Consider the following 21,987-nt stretch of genomic DNA (forward strand, 5'->3'; position numbering starts at 1 on the left):
ATATGTCAAAAAGTGTTCCACATTGTAATATCCTGTTCTTTTTCAGTATTCATATTCTCACTATATTTGGTCATTCAACTCCAAAGTCTCATGTTTCATTTCAGGGTGACCCTAATGCAGTAATTTAAAAAGCTGTCAGTCTTTGTCTATTGAAGTGTATACCTGAGGTGTCAGAGGTGCAACAGTCTTTGTAGAGATCAAGGTAAGAACAGAGGACCTGATACAACCAGCTCCTGCTGCAGGGGGAGCGCTACGGATAAGAAAAAAAGAAAGTCATACATTGTGTTGAGCATCAATCAACAGTAGCCTGTTGAAGAGAAGACAGCGGCTTGCAATGTGCACTCATCTTACTTGGACAGCACACATATTATAGTAATGTACAACCAAGACAGCCAACAAAGTGCTGAACGTAACAATAGCATCTGTATATTCTGTATATTCCACCGTATAAAGGAAGAGGTAACAAAAGGAGGTTCATATCAATTCACACCAAAAATAAAGGCAGTAACAAGTCATTCCAAGATAAATCAGGTAACTGCATTGGAGGTGGTGTAGGTGGAGATGGCAAACCGTATTCTGAATGGTCCAGTGTGTCCCATACTTTATGAACCAGGTCCAGCTGGTCGGTTAGGGTTGCTGTAAGGTAATGGTATAATATCAGGTAGGTGTGTGTGTGTGTGTGTGTGTGGGGGGGGGGGGGGTTAGAGAGTGAAAATGTACTGATAACTCATCTGGCAGTTATTAAAATATGGTTAGCTGATTTCTTAGATTCCTGAAAAAGGGTCACCCCAATAGAAAATGAATGGGGTCATTAGGCAGATGCATATGGAATAATGAGCCCTTGCCTTGAGCACACCTCCGGCATGTGCCAGATGGAGTAAGGGTCAAGGCTTGGAGCACTTCAGGTGTTCTTTGGCAAATTTTGCTGGTTGGAAGCTGAAGAGTGGGAAATTTGAGTGGAAAGTAAAAAACTGTTTTCCTTTTGACTGCTGGTGATTGCAGTTTTTGCATGTTTAGTTTTTTAGGGGTCTTTCCTTGTAGTTTTTTTTTTAAACACCTTTTTCTTTCATCTTTTTTTAAATTTAATTTCCTTCCTTCAGTCTAATTAAGACGAGTGGTTAATTGGCCACATTTCCTTCAGGTCCTATATAACTTTCTGTAGAACTCATTTCTGAGCTTGCTCATCCTTGGGCTTGCTGGATCTTGGACTAAGTAGACCTGGACTAATCGGTGAGTTGAAAAAAGGAGAATATAACAGGAGTCTTCAAACCTGTAAGTAACGTCTGAAATTTTATTAGTAAAATTATTGTAACTGGGAAAATGTGTGCTAGCCAGATTGAAGGTTTTGTGCAGTGCACAGTGTGCCGCATGTTCACAACAATGGAGCAACAGCTCCAGGATGGATACCGCTGTGACAGATGTGAGCTGGTTGCTCTTCTGCAAGCTCGCATTAGACATCTGGAGGAGCAAATTGCAACACTGGGCAGAACTGACAACCTTGAAAAGGGTCCCCTGCTCACTGAGCAGGTGGCGGGGAGGTTGGTGGGGTAAGTAAGAATTATCAGATAGGAAGATGGGTTAATGTAGTTAGAGTGAGTGGTAGGGGCTCACAGAAAAGGAAGGCCAGCCCTGGGTTTGAGCACCCTAACATATTCGCCAAGTTAAGTGAAGATGTAGTGGCAAGCTTAGAGGTGGCAGCCCTAGAATGTCATTGCTACCCCTAACAACCAGTAGGGGTGGTGAGGGTAGTGCAGGCAGGCTTAGACAGTTGGTGGTAATAGGGGATTCTATAATCAGAAGGACGTTAGAATAATTTTTCGTCGGGATCGCCTCAACCAAATGGTTTGCTGTCTCCCTGGGACCAGGGTTCGGCATGTGGTGAACTGGGTTGATAAATTACTGGGAGGGGCTGGGCATGACCCAGCTGTCTTGGTCCACGCTGGAACCAATGACAGGAAATATAGAAGGTGGAGGCGCCTTAAGAACCAGTTTAAAGAATGTAGCGCCCTGCTCCTTTTGACCAGGCGCTCGCAAGTAAATTTAGTTTTTGGCTGAGCTGTAACCAGCTCAGATTGAATGTATATAGTTTACTGAATCTGTTCTGGAATTGACTTGGTTGTGCACTTCCCACTGTTGCCAGTAGGTGTCACTGGTACCATGGGACAGTGTGTGAATAACAACTTAGTGAAACTTTAATGAATATTCTTCTTTCAGAAACAGCCCAGTGGGAGGTTCTTGCTGCTGTGCATTCTGGGGGAGAGTATTTATGGGACAGATGCCATGTGCTAGGGATCAGTTCTTACCTTGGGGCCCTCCAGGCTGGAGGGCTGCGTCACTGCAGCTGTGCAAGTAGGCCCAGAAGCCTGTCTGGGGCCTACTACCGCAGAGGTGGTCCTTAGGCTGTCTTGCCTGCTAGGAAGAAGCCAAGCCAAGCTGAGGAGATCCAGGGGAGGACCCTTGCTGGAGAGAGCTAGGATGAAGGCTGGTCTCTCAGAAGGGCCTGGTAACTTACTTGGAGGACGCACCTATCTCTAACCTACCCTTACAGTATCACCGGGTTGGCTTAAAGGTTCTGGTACTGGAAGCTGTTCTACAATTCAATCAAGGTAACTAACTGTCTGGCTGCTAAGTTTGTGAGAGAGACTTATCCAGGTGTATGCTGGCTGCTAAGCCTGTGAGAGAGGCTTGTACAGACATCTTGCAGCTTGCTAGTTCTGTGGCAGAGATCTACCCAGCCATACAAGGTTTACAGAGAGAAAACTGTGTTCGTCCTTTATTCTGAAGAGTCTGTAAGTGATCTGCTACAAAAAGGTATCTGCAAGTCCCCTTCAACCTCTTTACTGCTACTTCTTTCAAGTTGTCTTGTAATAAAGCATTGGAAAAAGAACTAAATGACTGGTGTATACATTGGTGGGTGCAAGGCCCAATATGGACTCTAAGTTCCTGATGTGGTGTAACTACAGGTAAGGGGTGACGGCAACAACCCAATTTATATCAGCAGCTCCTTCGGGGGTCAGTGCTACAAAAACTAGGCTGCACGTTGAAGGGAAGGACCTCCAAGGTGATATTCTCTGAAAAATTGCCTGTGCCATGTGCAACACAGGAAGGAAAGGGGGAGATTAGAGAGCTGAATGCATGGCTAAAGACCTGGTGTAAGAAGGAGGGATTTGGGTTTCTAGAGCACCGGGCTGGCTTTACATTGGGGTACAACCTAAATGCTATAGATATTTTGCACCTAAATGGAAGTGGGTCTGCTGTTCCGGGGGGGGGGGGGGGGGGGGGTTATGGGAAGGATGGAGGAGTATTTAAACTAGGATTGAGGGGAGAGGGTGGATTAGATTATGATAGGGAAGACAGGTCAGATAGGGGTCAGTCCCTATTGGTGGGTGAAATGGGGGAGGGCTACGGTGAGTTATATTAAGTTTCTTATGTTTCAAACAACCATTGTAAATGGTACTATTTGTACTAATATAAAATATGTGCAAATTAAGTGTGCAATGAATTAAAGTGTGTGTTCACCAATGCCAGAAGTTTGCCAAGCAAAATAGGTGAGTTGGAACCTCTGGTGCATGAGAAGAACTATAATTGAATTGGTATTGCTGAATCTTGGCTTCAATCTCAAACCATGCAGAGCTTATTACCAATATACATATTAAAAAACACCTGGTAGCAGTGACCATACCATGATTTAATTTAATGTTAGCTGTAAGCAACAAACACATATGAGAAATATAAATACACTTAACTTTAAGAGACTAATTTTTCTAAGGATGAGGGCTGCTCTCCAAGACTTAGACTGGAAGGGAATATGGGCATCGATGAACAAAAATGGGAATTCTTCAAAACGACTGTATGTGATCACACTGCAAAATATATTCTCATGGGCAAGAAGTTTAAAAGGCTAAAAATAAAACCTATTTGGCTTACGGCCAAAGTTAAAAAAAGCTATAAATAATAAGAAAAGGGCTTTTAAAAAACATAAAAATGAAGGAACACTATCATCATTTAAATGTTACAAAGAACATAACAGAATATGTAAAAAGGAAATAAAGGATGCAAAAATTCAAAACAAATGAAAGGTTGAAAAAGATAGTAGGACAAACCTCCAAAAATTCTTCAAATAAATTAATAGTAAAAAGGTCAGGTCTGAGCATGTAGGCCATTTACAAAATAATCTGGAGTGGGTGACTGGGGACAAAGAGAAGGCAAATTTATTAAATACCTTCTTCAGCTCTGTGTATGCAAACGAGCATGGGGGAGCTCATGTCCATAATGGGGGTGGTAATGACACAGCCCCAAATGATCCACAATGGCTCAAAAGTGATATGGTCCAGAAATATTTAGATAGAACAAAGGTGGATAAAGCACCTTCACCAGATGGCATCTACCAATGGATCCTAAAAGAATTGAGCTCTGTCATTTCTTTCCTAAATGCACATAACTGGACACTAACATTTTGATCCAGGGAATATCTGATTGCCTTTTGGGGGATCAGGAAGGAAATTTTTCCCCTGCTGGAGCAAATTGGATCATGCTTTGCTGGGGTTTTTTGCCTTCCTCTGGATCAACTGTGGGTATAGGATTGTGTATATAGGATTGTATGATTTTATTTATTTATTTTTAATTATTGGGTGAGCTAAATGTCTTTTTTCAACCTAACTACATAATATCCCCTGGGGTAGATCCATCATCATCATAGGCGTGCGCACAGGGTGTGCCAGGTGTGCCTGGGCACACCCTAATCGCCTTGTGTGGTGCATTTTCCCCCCTGTTTAGACCACTGATATTTCATACCCAAAAAAAATGTTACAAAATAAAATCATTTATTTAAAAATAAATAAAAATAATGACACTGTCCACTGCCCTACTGACACCATCAGTACATATACACATGCATATGTATTTGAGCTTTGGGGTGCACACCCTAATGCAAGAGGCTGCGCACACCTATGATCATCATTCACACCGCCCGCCGCACTGCTGGACCCAAAAAAATAAAAAAACCTCTGGCCTCGTCTAAGGATCCGAACGACTGCCTGCTTCTCTGTTCGACATTTCCCCAAATAGCTAAGGGGCGGAGAACCTGATGAAGTCATCTGGTGACCCCTGCCTCCTTGTGACAGCACTCCTCAATTGATGATGTCTCAGGAAGATGGGGCCACCCGGTGACGTATCTGGGTGCCCCCAACCCTTAGCCATTTAAGAAATGTCAGATAGAGGAGCAGGCAGTCGGTGGGAGCCTTCCACGAAGCCAAAGGTTTTTTTTTCTCTCCTGTTTTTGAGTCCGATGGTGCGGTGGGCATCGTGATTGATGATGGATCTACACTGGGGACACTGACAATCCTTTATTAAAAAATCAAAAACAAACTTGTGTAGTGTCTTTATTTACTTTGTATGCTTTTTGGTGAATGAGTAGGGGTACAATATACCCCATACTCATTCTCATAGGGGGGCTGGGATCTGGGTGCCCCCTTGTTAAAGGGGGCTTCCATATTCTGATAAGCCGCAGACCCCCACAACCATGGCACAGAGTTGTTGGGAAGAAGCTCTTGTCCCCATCAATGGGAACAAGGTGCTTTGGGGTGGGGGGCAGAGCCTCCCCTGTGCCAAAGCACCCATGTTATGGGCATGTGGCCTGGTATGGTTCAGGAGGGAGGGGACGCTCACTCGTCCCCCCTCCTTTCCTGGCCTGCATGCTCGGATAAGGGTCTGGTATGGATTCTGGGGGAGGACCCCACGATGTTCTTTAAATTGTGCTATGGGGTTCCCTTTAAAATCCATAGCAGACCTGAGGGGCCTGGTATAGATTGGGTGGGGGGACCCCATGCTGTATTCTGTCTGTCTCATCAGTACCCATCATTCTGTCCTCATTATCAGTGCCCACCATTCTGTTTGACTCATCAGTGCCCACCCTTTTGACCTCATCATCAGTGCCTGCCATTCTGCCCTCATTATTAGTGCCCTCCATTCTGTCTTCATTATCAGTGCCTGACATTCTGTTCTCATCATGAGTGCCCATCATTCTGTCTATCTCATCAGTTTAGACCCCTGATGTCTCACTTCTGAGACAGAGAAAGAAGAACATTCCTTAATCCCTTTCTCTGCAGCCTCAGCTGTACTGCAAAATGAATGAGCAGGAGGCTCTCTACAGAGACTACTGATCATTCATAAACTGAAGATTAGTAATAAGGTTTACTATGCTTCAGTTATGAATGAACGTGTGAGTGATCATTACCGATCAATCACTGTGCGTGTTCATTACCGATCACTCACTGTATGTTCATTACCGATCACTAATTGCTTGTTCATTACCAATCACTCACTGTGCGTATTCATTACCGATCACTCACTGTGTGCGTGTTCATTACCGATCACTCACTGTATGTTCATTACCAATCACTCACTGCTTGTTCATTACCAATCTATTCATTACCCATCACTTACTGTGTGCGTGTTCATTACCCATCACTCACTGTGTGCTTGTTCATTACCAATCACTCACTGTGCGTATTCATTACCGATCACTCACTGCTTGTTCATTACCAATCTATTCATTACCCATCACTTACTGTGTGCGTGTTCATTACCCATCACTCACTGTGTGCTTGTTCATTACCAATCACTCACTGTGCGTATTCATTACCGATCACTCACTGCTTGTTCATTACCAATCACTTACTGTGTGCGTGTTCATTACCGATCACTCACTGTGCATATTCATTACCGATCACTCACTGTGCATGTTCATTACCGATCACTCACTGTGCGTGTTCATTACTGATCACTCACTGTGTGTTCATTACCGATCACTCACTGTGTGTTCATTACCGATCACTCACTGTGTGTTCATTACCGATCACTCACTGTGCGTGTTCATTACCGATCACTCACTGTGTGTTCATTACCGATCACTCACTGTGCGTGTTCATTACCGATCACTCACTGTGTGCGTGTTCATTACCGATCACTCACTCACATAGCTCTGCACCACACAATTGTTTTCTATGTGTCTTGAAGGGATCTGCGTTTCCCTAGTGCAGAAAAACTGCAGATGGTGTGAATGACCCCGAACTCTAAATGCATCACCTGTAAAGGCTTTTAGTGTCACCGATGAGCAATGTTTGATATCGCAGATTTTCCTTATTACACTGAGACACAGACACAGTGTTTATTCATTCAATACATTTTTTATTATAATGTCACTTATAACAAGCTGGCAGTTATAAAATCAGGGAATAGTAAAAGGAAGAAATCTGATTGGTCAGGAAAATGACTTGTCTGGAATGTGGAGGCGGAGTCGTTATTAATTTGTGTACAATACAATAACGTGTTACATTATTGTAACAAAGTATTGTAGAAAAGATCACACCATAGAAAATGGGGGAAAGTAGAAAATAAACCCGGATATGAAGGTGACATTTGTGTACGAGGAACACCTTAGCAATTACCACCATTTTATTCTCTAGTGCCTCTGCTTTCAGAAAATGTATGTTTGGGGGTTTTATCTAATTTTCAGGCCCCAAATCTGCATTTTTACCATGTGTGCAAAAATAATAACAGCTCTGGCAGTGAAAGGGTTACTCTGAGCTAGATGGGATCACTCTGCTATGATCACATTAGAGCTCCCCCTAGCTGCAGACTGGTAAAAAAACATTGCTACCCTGTTTCCCTGAAAATAAGACCTAGCGTGATTGTCGGTGATGGCTGCAATATAAGCCCTACCCCCAAATAAGCCCTAGTTAAAGTCCTTGTAGGTCTTATTTTCAGGGTAGGGCTTATTTTCAGGGAAACAGGGTAGGGCTTATTTGGGGGGTAGGGCTTATATTGCAGCCATCACCGACAATCACGATAGGTCTTATTTTCGGGGAAACAGGGTAGGAGGTTCATTAATTTATCTGCTACTTACAGTAATAACTTGGATTACGAGCATAATTCGTTCCAGAAGAATGCTTGTAATCCAAAGCACTCGTATATCAAAGCCAATTTCCCCATAGGAAATAATGGAAACTCAGATAATCCTTTCCACAGCCACTGCTTGTCTATGCAGTACTGCATGTGGCCAGAGGTGCAGGGGGGCGCCGGAAACATTTGGAAACGCTCGGAGACACTCGGTAACCGAGCGTCACCGCACCTCTGGCCAAATGCGGTACTGCACACCCCAGCAGCTTAAATCCTGCTCGTCTCTTACGAGACAACGCTCACAAAGCAAGTCAGGATTTTTTTTTTCTTTAAATAGTTTGTATTGCGAAACGCTCGTAAACCACGTTACTCGCAATCTGAGGTTCTAATGTACTTCCCATCTTTATATAAACGTCTCCTGGCATTTAGGGGTCTAGTCATAAAATAATTCTATAGCAAATTGATCTGGCATCTATGTTTCTTCTGTGTAAATGAGGGGAAAATGGATGTTATTCAGATATTTGCCGGTCAAATGATTTCCATTAATTTAAAATGGAAAATACCACATTTGGCACTAGATGGAGCTACTGTAATTGTTATACTTAGCGCCATCTACAGCCCAAATGTGGTATTTTTCATATTACATCAATGGTTGGTTTAATTGAGTTGTGTTCTTCACAGTCTGCTCTACACATAAGTGTATGAGTATGATCTCAGGTATTAGTGTGAAGAAATGTCTGATGAAATAAAATAAGGGGTCTAAAAAAAAAAAAAAAAAGAAAAAGACATTATGGCCACTAGGTGGAGTCAATGATCATATGAAATAAAATATGACCAAAACTCATCACAGCTGGGCGAATGCTGGTCACATTCATTCAACTATTTTTTTTTCTTAATAGACCCCTAAATGGTTACGAAAGGTTACACCACAGAATGTACTCGGCCAATGAAAGGTAATGACTCCATTTTTATTTTTCTACTGCTATCAATGGCCAACACAGTACAACACTTCATCCATGTCTTTGGTGATCTCTGATCTCCTTATGAACTGTTTCTTACATGATGAAGATCAGCCATGGAGTATATCTGAGGTGTATATCAGGGTGTGCTTCTTCCCCACATGAGAGCTGTGATGTCCAGCAACATTCATATAGAAGACATTTCCCGCACTCAAGGCACTAATACACCTCGAGGGTTGTGTGGGATCCCTGATGTACAGGAAGACAGGACTTCAGTGAGGAACAATTCCCTCACTCTTGACAGGAATACGGCTTCTCCCCCGTGTGAGATCTCTGATGTGTGTGAAGTTCAGATTTTTCTAAGAAACGTTTCCCGCACTCAGGACTGAAAAACAGTATTTTTGCCCATGTGAGTCCTTTGATGTTTGACAAGTACTGTTTTTCGTACAAAACATTTCCCACACATGGAACAGGAGTACGGCTTTTCCCCCGTGTGATACATCTGATGTGTGACAAGTTCTGATTTTCGTACAAAACCTTTCCCACACCTAGGACAGGAATGCAGCTTCTCACCTGTGTGCAATCTCTGATGAACATTAAGGCTGGACTTATCTGAAAAACATTTCCCGCACTCAGAACAGGAATATGGCTTCTCGCCTGTGTGTGATCTCTGATGTATTTTAAGATTGGACTTCTGTGAAAAACATTTCCCGCACTCAGGACAGGAATACGGCTTCTCCCCTGTGTGAGATCTTTCATGCACCTTAAGTTTGGAGTGAACACGAAAACACTTCCCACAGTCAGAACAGGAATACGGCTTCTCCCCCATGTGACACCTCTGATGTGTGACAAGGTCTGATTTTTGTACAAAACATTTCCCACACTCAGCACAGGAATACAGCTTCTTGCTCGTGTGAGACTTCTGATGTAAGGAAAGATGGGATTTCTTTAAAAAACATTTTCCACACTCAGGGCAGATATACGGCTTCTCCACGTTGTGAGATCTCTGATGTTTGGAAAGATTGGATTTCACTGAAAAACATTTCCCGCACTCAGGACAAGAATGTGGCTTCTCACCTGTGTGAAACCTCTGATGTATTTGAAGATAGGACTTATGTGAAAAACATTTCTCACACTCTGGACAGGAATATGGCTTCTCTCCCGTGTGCAGTCTCTGATGTCTGTAAAGATGGGATTTCTGTGAAAAACATTTCCCGCACTCAGAACAGGAAAATGGCTTCTCCCCTGTGTGGGATCTTTTATGCGCATTAAGATTGAATTTAGACTGGAAACATTTCCCGCACTCAGTACAGGAAAACCTTTTATCTGTTGGAAGGACGGCACCGTCCCTCACCGTCTGAGGTTCCTCAGGATAAGAGGAATACGATGGTCCATCTACACTGTGTGGTGCTGGATGGACATTTGAGGTAGTCGGGTTTTCTCCTGGACTATACTGTGTGATGTCCTCATCTTCTACTTTACAGTCTGGAGACATAGTGAGACAATCCTCTGAGGTTTTCCTCATCTCCCGTCCATCTACTAAAATAGAAATAAAAAGATTATTACTAGACATGAGCAGATTGGCTCCCCTAAACCAGGACTCCGCCCACATCAGGCAGCTTTGTCTCTGAGAATCTTACAATTCCACCCTCAAGGTAACTAGTAAATGGGTCCTCTGATCTCCTACCAGTTCATTTCTTTATTCATGGACCTTAGTCAGAGAGTGAGGAAACAATGAGAACTGTCTTTTATAGGAGTGACAGTGATGAGGGGATTATAGGACGAGTGTCCCCACCCCCTCTATCATTCATTGCCATCTTCCCAACACAAGAAGTCCTGCACTTCCTTATTTAGTCCATGATTTAGTCATGAATAACAGCGGGGCTGAGCCCCACCAGAGGTCAGAGAGTGAGGATGGGGGGAGAACAACCAAGATGAAGACTGGACTGATCCTGAAGATCATCATCATTGGGTTATTGACTCCTCCTTCATTATCACTTTCTGTTTAAGGTTCCAAAGTTGGAGGATGTTATCACATTATTATCACTATGTAAAAGTCTGTGCCCCAATCAAATCATCAGATATAAAATGTCCAGCTGGTAGAAGATGGATGAGAATACATATTATGTTTATATAAAGCAGAGGGGAGAGAGCAGAAGTCAGGACTATGTAATGTACAACTTATTGTATGAGATACAACAGAAAGGACTATATAGTATCAGAATGATGTAATGTACAACATAGAGTATATAGTGCAGGGGTCAGGGGTATGTAATGTACAACATCGAGCAGGGTTAGGCAACCCTCTGAAAGGTGAAGTTCTACCAGGAGAACATGGAAGAGATCAAAGATCACTGGGTGCCGCAGCCTTTTTTTTTTTGTTATAGATAACTATCAAGCCCCCAAAGGTCAGTAGTATGTAGAACAGTGTACAGAGGTCAGTAGTATGTAGAGCAGTGTACAGAGGTCAGTAGTATGTAGAGCAGTGTACAGAGGTCAATAGTATTTAGGGGGGTGTACAGAGGTCAGTAGTATGTAGGGCAGTGTACAGAGGTCAGTAGTATGTAGGGCAGTGTACAGAGGTCAGTAGTATGTAGAGCAGTGTACAGAGGTCAGTAGTATGTAGAGCAGTGTACAGAGGTCAGTAGTATGTAGGGCAGTGTACAGAGGTCAGTAGTATGTAGAGCAGTGTACAGAGGTCAGTAGTATGTAGAGCAGTGTACAGAGGTCAGTGGGATGTAGGGTAGTGTACAGAGATTAGTAGTATGTAGGGCAGTGTACAGAGGTCAGGTAGGTAGAGTAGTGTAGTGTACAGAGGTCAGTAGGATATAGGGCAGTGTACAGAGGTCAGTAGGATATAGGGCAATGTAGTAGTAGTTTGTGTAGTAGGGCAGATGATAGGGGTGAGCAGGAGACAGACTAGCAAAACAGCGAACCGGGTGTCTACAAGGTAAATGACATGGGGTCAGCAGGGTGGTGTGGGGGGGGGGGGGGGACAGGAAGGCATAGTGCAGGGGGTTTGGACTGAACAGCGCAAGGGAATCTGGAGGGCACAGCGCAGGGGGGGTCAGGAGGTATGGTGCAGGAGGTCTGGAAGGCACAGCGCAGGGGAATCTGGGGGACACGGTACAGTGGGGCCAGGAGGGCATGGTACCCAGGGATTTGGAGGGCACACGGGGGTCTAGAGGGCATGGTACTGAGGGATTTTGAGGGCACACGCAGTGGGGTCTAGAGGGCATGGTACGGGGGGGTCTGGAGGGTACAAAACTAAAGGGTCAGGAGGGCTGCTGTGGCACAACTAACTGTTCTGGTGCTCTGATCCCCGCTGGTCCTTGTCTTTGGTCAAATGATGCCACCTACTTTAATGAACTGGAGAGGAGGGAAGGCAGGGATAAGAACACTGCACTCAGGGCTGCAAGAGCCCGAAATAGCTGTCAGCTGAACCCCAGAATCTCCATAAATCCAGTCTAGATACATAAATTGTGTCTGCAGCACAGAGAAGGAAGATTGTCCAGGAGAAATACAGGAATACAGGACAGGGAACACAGCTCAGGAAAGTGACCAGGGGATTACAAGCTGATATCACCTAGTCCAGCCCTCAAAAATTCCACTCGCATTTTGGGAGTGGATTTTGAGGGCTGGCGAATGTGGGCTGCCTGGGAGCGGGGGCCAGCACCGACAGCAGCCTGGATGGTAGAGTATGGGAGCCATTCTTCCAGCGATCGTAGGGGAAGAGAGAGGAGAGCCGCCGCCTGATTGATTAGAGCGCTAGGGAACATAACAGCTTTCATTTCAATAGCTGTGTGTTCTAGGGCTGTTGAAATTAATCGTAACATCGGTGCATCGCGATTCGACCGTACACGATGCGGCATCGATGTTACGACGGGAGTAATCGATGTTTTGATGACGTCATCCTCACGCCGCGTTAAGCCCCGCCTCCGCGACCGAACGGAGCCGAAAGCCGCCGAAGAGCAGTGGGAGTAAGCCGCGTTGGCTTTTCCCGCCCCTGACTGATGTCATCCCCCTGTTGCCCTGCGTCGAGGAGCGACGCTGTATGCATGTTGGCGGGGACATGGAGCGCCGGTGGCTGGAGCTGCTGCTGCTAACAGTGGTGGCGGCCGGCTTGTGGAGCACGGAGCTCCGAGGAGGAGAGTGGAGCCACGGTGTGACGGAGGCATAGCCAGGTGAGGGGGCCGCGGGGAGGACACCGAGGGGGTGGACGTGGTAAGGTTGGTGCCAGACTGTCCTATGCAAGATGATCAATACCCCGCCGCCCTCACCACTAACCCGTCCCCATATAATACGATTACACTAGCGCTCCCCTGCCCAGTGTCACCACGGACCAATACCCATCCTTCTTCACCAGCATCCACACAGTCCTCTGCTCCCCCCCCACACCTCTACACTGAGCATGCAGATAGGGCAAGAAAACAAAAAATGGTGTGCAGTGCTTTGTGGTGATAAATGTACAAAAAAGTGTTATTAAGTAGTGAATAAATATAGTCAAAAAATATATAAATCTGTGATCTGATTAAAAGAAATCTTTTGTGTATTCAAAGTAATTCCAGTGCTGAGTGTGCTCTGCTGTGTTCAAATCATTCCTGATTTCTGGTGAATGATTTGAACACAGCAGAGCACACTCAGCACTGCTTAGTGGTGAGGGCGGCGGGGTATTGATCATCTTGCATAGGACAGTCTGGCACCTCCCTTACCACGTCCAGCAGGTCTGCAGTCTCTGATCATCTCCTGTATCATGTCTGCAGTCTCTGACCATCTCCTGTATCATGTCTGCAGTCTCTGACCATCTCCGGTAGTATGTCTGCAGTCTCTGACCATCTCCTGCACCATGTCTGCAGTCTCTGACCATCTCCTGTACCATGTCTGCAGTCACTGACCATCTCCTGTACCATGTCTGCAGTCACTGACCATCTCCTGTACCATGTCTGCAGTTTCTGACCATCTCCTATAGTATGTCTGCAGTCTCTGACCATCTCCTGTATCATGTCTGCAGTCTCTGACCATCTCCTGTATTATGTCTGCAGTCTCTGACCATCTCCTGTACCATGTCTGCAGTCTCTGACCATCTCCTGTATTATGTCTGCAGTCTCTGACCATCTCCTGTACCATGTCTGCAGTCTCTTACCATCTCCTGTACCATGTCTGCAGTCTCTGACCATCTCCTGTACCATGTCTGCAGTCTTTGACCATCTCCTGTACCATGTCTGCAGTCTCTGACCATCTCCTGTACCATGTCTGCAGTCTCTGACCTTCTCCTATAGTATGTCTGCAGTCTCTGATCATCTCCTGTATTATGTCTGCAGTCTCTGATCATCTCCTGTAGTATGTCTGCAGTCTCTGATCATCTCCTGTACTATGTCTGCAGTCTCTGATCATCTCCTGTAGTATGTCTGCAGTCTCTGACCATCTCCTGTACCATGTCTGCAGTCTCTGATCATCTCCTGTACCATGTCTGCAGTCTCTGATCATCTCCTGTACTATGTCTGCAGTCTCTGATCATCTCCTGTACTATGTCTGCAGTCTCTGATCATCTCCTGTACTATGTCTGCAGTCTCTGACCATCTCCTGTACCATGTCTGCAGTCTCTGACCATCTCCTGTACCATGTCTGCAGTCTCTGATCATCTCCTGTATTATGTCTGCAGTCTCTGATCATCTCCTGTACTATGTCTGCAGTCTCTGATCATCTCCTGTAGTATGTCTGCAGTCTCTGATCATCTCCTGTAGTATGTCTGCAGTCTCTGACCATCTCCTGTACTATGTCTGCAGTCTCTGACCATCTCCTGTAGTATGTCTGCAGTCTCTGAGCATCTCCTGTATCATGTCAGCAGTCACTTACCATCTTCTGTAGTCATTTGGGGGCAGTCTGGAGCTCCTCTTCTGCTGTGTTTACACTTTGCTACATGCAGGAAGTGTTGTCTTTTTTTAAGAACAGATAAAATTGAAAAAATTGAGTTCTTCTGACTACTTGAATTTTTTGGATGAAAACCGTGCGCAGTAATCGTGATGCATCGCGGAATCGAATCGAATCGTGGACCCGATTATCGTAATCGAATCGTGAGGCCAGTGAAGATGCGCACCCCTAGTGTGTTCCCCGCCGCGCTCCATCATATACAGCCCCTTGATCAGGGAACTTTGATAGACATGGGGGGGGACACAGTCTGCACTGGGGACGACGACACAGTCTGCACTGGGGGGGGAACACAGTCTGCACTGGGGGGGGAACACAGTCTGCACTGGGGGGGGAACACAGTCTGCACTGGGGGGAACACAGTCTGCACTGGGGGGGAACACAGTCTGCACTGGGGGGGGGAACGCAGTCTGCACTGGGGGGGGGAACGCAGTCTGCACTGGGGGGGGGGGGCGCAGGCTGCACTGGGGGAGGGGGGGCGCAGGCTGCACTGGGGGAGGGGGCGCAGGCTGCACTGGGGGAGGGGGCGCAGGCTGCACTGGGGGGGGGGGGACACGCAGGCTGCACTGGGGGAGGGGGGGCGCAGGCTGCACTGGGGGAGGGGGCGCAGGCTGCACTGGGGGAGGGGGCGCAGGCTGCACTGGGGGGGGGACGCGCAGGCTGCACTGGGGGGGGGACGCGCAGGCTGCACTGGGGGGGGGACGCGCAGGCTGCACTGGGGGGGGACGCAGGCTGCACTGGGGGAGGGGGCGCAGGCTGCACTGGGGGAGGGGGCGCAGGCTGCACTGGGGGAGGGGACGCAGGCTGCACTGGGGGAGGGGACGCAGGCTGCACTGGGGGAGGGGACGCAGGCTGCACTGGGGGGGACGCAGGCTGCACTGGGGGGGGACGCAGGCTGCACCGGGGGGGACGCAGGCTGCACCGGGGTGGGGACGCAGACTGCACCGGGGGGGGGGGATGCAGGCTGCACTGGGGGGGGGGGGGACGCAGGCTGCAATGGGGGGACACAGGCATTGGTAGACATGGATAAAGTTGTTGTTAATATTTATTTTTATAACTTAATTCTGCATAAAACAATTAAGTGTCATTTCATGAGATAATTTATGAGGGCATGATTAGGGGCAGGGTGGGGGTTGGGCGGGGCAACTGGTGGCGAATAACCTTTGAGGCCTGGCTAGTAGCTCAGGACTGAAAATTTTGAGCCCTGACCTAGTCCACGCCCTACTCTGGACCAATCAGTGAGCAGTATGGGTGGAGAAATGTATTTAGTGTTAATGACCCACCTGTGCTGATCTCTGTAGGAGTGTCCTCCTCTATAAATGTCCCCGTTATTCCATCCTCCTCCATAGACTGCTGATCATCCCTCACATATGTCTCTTCTTCTTCCTCCTTAACCTCAACCTTTATATTTATCAAATTCTTACCCTAAACCAGGAAAATCAGAAAAAAATATTATATGTAAAATATACACATACAAAAATCCACACATCATCTCTACGATGTTCTAGATGCTCTGTCCCACCAACCTTGTAATGGTGAGGGATGGTGTGACCTTCCTGTGTGGAATCCTGGGAATACAGAAGACGGGGACATCTCTCTGGTGGGTTCCTGGTATTAGGTGGCTCCATCACATCCTTGTGTCCTTCTAAAAACTCCTCCATCGCTCCATACTCCTCATCCTCCTCTTTATACTCTTCTTTAACAACAATATTATCTCCAAGGCCTCCACTCTGAATAAAAAATAAAACAATTGCAACAAACATGCTGTGTATAAATCAGAGCTACCAATAAATGTCAATCATCTACCTGATGATGGTGAGGGATGGAGTGATCTTCCTGTGTGGAATCCCGGGAATACAGAGGACGGGGACATCTCTCTGGTGGGTTTCTGTAGGTGTATGACTCCACCATGGTGTCCTGGTACAGATCTTTGTGTTCTTTTAGAAACTCTGACTCCTCCATCACCCCATCCTCATCATCCTCCTCTTTTATCTCTTCTTTAACCTCAACTTTAGAATCGCTCAGGTTTCCACTCTGAAGATATAATAAAAATGACATCAATTGTAACAATGCAGATAATGTACAGATCCTAATGATACTATCAGTGATTGTTCCTCATCTACCTGATGATGGTGAGGGATGGTGTGATCTTCCTGTGTGGAATCCCGGGAATACAGAGGACGGGGACATCTTTCTGGTGGGTTCCTGGTATTAGGTGGCTCCATCATATCCTTGCATCTTTCTGAAAACTCCTCCATCACTCCATACTCCTCATCCTCCTCTTTATACTCTTCTTTAACAACAATATTATAATCCCAGAGGTTTCCACTCTGAATATATAATAAAACATTCATGGTAACAAACATGCTGTGAATAACTCAGAACTACCAATAATTGTCAATCATCTACCTGATGATGGTGAGGGATGGTGTGATCTTCCTGTGTGGAATCCCGGGAATACAGAGGACGGGGACATCTCTCTGGTGGGTTCCCATTACTGGATCCATCTGTAGGAAACGCACACACTGACTGAATACATTGTTTCTATGTGTTTATCAGATGATGGGGGATCTAGGTGGACCCTCCGTACTGCTCTCTCCTTTACAATAAAGTCTCCTCTTACCCGGTGATGTGAGGGGCGGCTGATTGTCCATCATGATGTCCTTGTAGAGATCCTTGTGTCCTTCTAAATACTCCCACTCCTCCATGGAGAAATAGACAGTGACATCCTGACACCTTATAGGAACCTGACACACACAATGATACAGTCACCATCCAGACACATCCCTTGTCTGTTACTGGATAATGTCCCAGAATTCCCAGCACCGCTCACCTCTCCTCAATGATCCCTCTGGTGACTTCTAGAATCTTCTTCGTATTTCTCTTTTCTATCAGTGAGGGAGGTGGAGGCTATGTTATGGTCATATGATCTCCAGACTTCACTCTAGATCCGAACACAAATAGTAAAATCAAATGATATTCCAAGAATCCTCCTCACCTCATCATTCAGGTCTCCATTTTATTAAAGCCCCACTTCAGACTGAGGTATAATTTACCCACACAGGACCCCCACTATGTAGGTTCAAGGCTTGTTGAAGCCATTCTGACATCATTACATACAATGCAGGACCAACAGTCCCACTTTGCTAGTGAGGATTCCAAGAGTCCACCCACATCCTAAGAGCATCAGAAAAAAAGCCAGATGGAGGGACATTGGGAGGAGGAGCTGTGAAGTCAGTGTGATGTCATAGGACATATAGACTCTGGATGGAGGGACATTTGGATGGGGAGATTTGAGGGGCCCTCTATATGAGGTTCCCATGCAAACCAAATCATTGTTCCTGGGTGCGTCCTAACTCTCCTAAACTGAGGAGTGAACTTTGACCTTTACCATACAGAAATCTGTCAGGAATCTGTGAAAGTAAGCTCTCATGTGATCAGGTGACATGCGGAGGAACGGAGTGTAAATAGCAGACAATTTTCTCCAGAACTCCTAATGGTGGGGATGGATTTTGCTGAGTGCTGGTGCCAAGTTTCCACCCCCCAGGATCACTGCAGGTGTGGAGAAAAGCTGTGTAAGAGGATATGGAGGAGAGATGAGGAGGAGATCCAGGAATCAGGATAAAGGTCAGGACAAGCAACAGACGAGCGCATCCAAGAGATGAAGCCGGGGTCACTACACAGAAAATCAATCCAAGGAAACAACAGGCAGGACGAGGAATAGCAAGAAGGAGCTCAGAGACAAATGAGAATATTGCTCAGCCAATGGGAGATTATCTCAGCATGACTTACATAATGAAGGAGATGAGGGGGAGTGGAGGAAGTCACCTAACCACATGCCGACCAGCCGCCGCAGTTATACTGCGGCAACATGGCTCGGCTGCGCAAATCACCATCATGGTATGTCGGTACCATAGACAGCCACTAGGGAGCGCGTGCGTGCGGCCCCCTGCTCGCCCACGGAGCCGATGCGAGTGCCCGGCAGTCCCGATCACCGCCAGGCTCCCGCGATCGCTCGGGGCACATGGAGAACCAGATCTATGTGTGTAAACACACAGTTTCCGGTTCTCTGAGGGGAAAACAGACAGATCGTGTGTTTATACAGAGTATGAACAGCGATCTGTCATCTCCCCTACACAGTCCCCTCCCCCCTTCAGTTAGAACACACAATAGGACACACTTAACCCCTTCACTGCCAGTGACATTTTTACAGTAATCAATGCAATTTTATAGCACTGATCGCTGTAAAAATGACAATGGTCCCAAAAATGTGTCAAAATTGTCCGACGTGTCCCCCACAATGTCACAGTCCTGATAAAAATTGCAGATCGCCACCATTACTAGTAAAAAAAAAAAAAAAAATAATAACAAAAAAGCCATAAAACTATCCTCTATTTTGTAGACGCTATAACTTTTGTGCAAAACAATCAATGTAAGCTTATTGCGATTTTTTTTTACCAAAAATATGTAGAATACATATCGCCCTAAACTGAGGAAAAAAATAGGTTTTTTTATATATATTTTTGGGGGATATTTATTATAGTAAAAAGTAAAAAATAATGCTTTTTTTTTTTTCAAAATTGTTGCTCTTTTTTTGTTTATAGCGCAAAAAATAAAAACCGCAGAGGTGATCAATTACCACCAAAAGAAAGCTCTATTTGTGGTAAAAAAAAGGATGTCAATTTTGTTTGGGTCAAACATCGCACGACCGCGCAATTGTCAGTTAAAGCGACGCAGTGCCGAATCGCAAAAAGTGCTCTGGTCTTTGGGCAGCCAAATGGTCCGGGGCTGAAGTGACCATAGATACATGGAAATTCAGCTGGTTCAGCAGGGATCGGTCACATTTCCATCCATGTGTGGTCACTGCCGGATAAAAGTCACTCCATCAGCGGCTGCAGCCAATAGCTTCATCACTGATCTGTGTATTCTGAGAGCGGAGGAGCGCCCCCCATTGTCAGAATACAATAGTGCAGCGGGGAGGATTCCCCCATCCCCCTCCAATGTGTGGATGGAGGAATCACTTCAGTTTTTTTCCTCTCATCCCGCTGGATGAACGATAAAACTGAACCATGTATGGCCAGATTTGGAAGCAAAATATATTAATCATCAACTGATCCCCCTGAAGGGTTTAATCTAGGTTTCCACACTATATATGTGTGTATCATCATCTGCTGGAGATAAAAGACATCACAGTGACTATGGAGGAAGAGGACGGACATGACGGGGATTACTGGGTGTAAATAGAATATAAGATCTTATTACCTCCTCTACTGCCACTTCCAGCAATGTCTTCTCTCTACTTCCTCCCGACTCACCTCTCACCCAGAACTTCCTGTCTGTGCCTGACATCACTTCCGGTCTTCCATAGAGTCTTCCTGTCTGGTTAGAGGTGAGATCACCACCTTGTGGAGCTCAGAGGAACTGCAGCCCCAAGAAACGTCTCATAGTGTGAACACGGCCTTGTGCTGTGTGTGTATGTACTGTATATCCTTATAGATGGGGTCATCCCCACTCCCACCAAGGGGGATAGAAATATATTAGCAATTGCAGGAGCAATTTTGGCACCTTTGATTTTTCAGTAAAATTGATTGCAGATTTAGTCATGTAGAACATCTGTTATATGGATATGAAGAACCCCAGCCGAGAGTAAAGGGTGGAAATGGCTCCTGATCCCCAGATTTCGACAATTATGTTGTTTTGGACCCAGACAAGTGTCTGAACGAGTATCTGCACCTGGCCTAATTTCAGATGTAAATACGTGCACGTAGAAGAAACCCGCTGACACACTGTTCAGCTACAATGAAACTTCCTTTATTGCTTGGGCGGGCAGCCTCTTTTATAGTAAAACACGAGTCATAGTTTGTGCCGGAAACCATGGATTGGGTGATCCCTTATCAGAGGTTCTTCTGGCCGGTTTCATCCAGGTTGCTCCTGATGTCAGGCTTGGGTGGGTATATGCCTGAGGCGTCATCTTGAGTACTCCTGTTTCACTCGATGGGAGGGGGTGTTCTAGCAGCCATTTTGAGCAAGGAGTGAGGCATGTATATGTGCACATTATAGAAATAGTCATTTTATCAAAGTATTAATCAATCCATAACAGTCCCCCCTTGAAATGTTTATTTCCTATTCTGTCTCTAGTAGGTGGTCTAACTCATCTGTCCTCATGTGCCTTGGAACTTTTTTTTTGCTGTACATTAGACGAGTGCCACAGTCTTCGCACATGTGGAAGTCAGATGCTATCCCTATGGCTGAATGATCTTATAATTTGTAGATATGGGGAGGGACTGTAATGGGGCATGGGGCTTCTCATAGTCCTCATCTTCTGCGTCCTGGTGTATCATCACTGGGGCCGCTTGGTCAACTGTTTTGCCTAGGAATTTCTTTACACACGGGATAACACAACATACTATAATAGCTAGAAAGATCAGAATAACTAGTATTACAGTACCTATCCAAGCCAAGGTCTTTTGCCAACCACTCAACCACCCAAACCACTGGTCCCATGGCTGATCTATACCCGAATTCTTCTTCAGTTCTATTGACAGTTCTTCTAGCTTCTTGATGGCTAAGGTCACTTTCCCATTTGGGCCCATATTATCAGGGATGAAGGTACAACAGGTGTCATTACCCTGATGCGCTGTGCTATCCTCATTCCCTCCACACTTCTCCCACTTCCAGATTCCGGATAATAGTGGACCCCAACCCTAATGAAACTTCTCACCTCCCCACGGTCTCCGAGACACCATTGCCCAGTCCGGATATGATCATCTTCGTGGATGGCTCACGGTATGCTGATGATGGTGGAAGATACCACATCGAGTATGCAGTAACGGCAACGGGCACGGTCTGGCCTTACTGTCCATAAACAAATCTGTAATGGGTAATGACAAAGACAATAACTGTTTTGAAGTCATGAAAATGGAAACTTCTCACCTCCCAATGGTCTCCGAGACACAATTGCCCAGTCCAGATATGATCATCTTCGTGGATGGCTCACAATATATAGGTGCTCTAAACGTTTAGGCACCTTTATACCTTTTGAGGGACTTCATAGTGAACCATTTTTGGTTCCATTGAGGACTTTTTTTACACATGAACTGTGTGACACCAGATTACTTTTTGTTTTGTATTTTTTGCACTTAGCACTTTTTACATGCTCATATATATATTTATATTGTAATAAGTATGTTTATTTGCACTT

At 45.7% G+C, this 21,987-nt stretch overlaps 2 protein-coding genes across 2 annotated transcripts in view; one reads left to right on the forward strand and one right to left on the reverse strand.

Moving 5' to 3' along the window:
* The window catches only part of LOC141121642 (uncharacterized), a 226,262-nt gene that overhangs the window by 153,395 nt on the left and 50,880 nt on the right, over positions 1-21,987 (forward strand). The gene's annotated exons all lie outside the window — the stretch shown is intronic.
* LOC141121649 (uncharacterized) lies at positions 7,168-20,130 on the reverse strand. The gene is given in 10 exon segments (XM_073611324.1): positions 7,168-9,254; positions 9,256-10,397; positions 16,070-16,211; positions 16,313-16,516; positions 16,593-16,820; positions 16,910-17,116; positions 17,196-17,293; positions 17,410-17,533; positions 17,620-17,730; positions 20,049-20,130. Coding segments are annotated over 8 exon segments (2,211 nt in total). The 5' UTR covers positions 17,495-17,533; positions 17,620-17,730; positions 20,049-20,130; the 3' UTR covers positions 7,168-9,149.

This window comes from Aquarana catesbeiana, unplaced genomic scaffold (genome assembly GCF_042186555.1).
Source record: "Aquarana catesbeiana isolate 2022-GZ unplaced genomic scaffold, ASM4218655v1 unanchor228, whole genome shotgun sequence".
Classification (NCBI taxonomy): domain Eukaryota; kingdom Metazoa; phylum Chordata; class Amphibia; order Anura; family Ranidae; genus Aquarana; species Aquarana catesbeiana.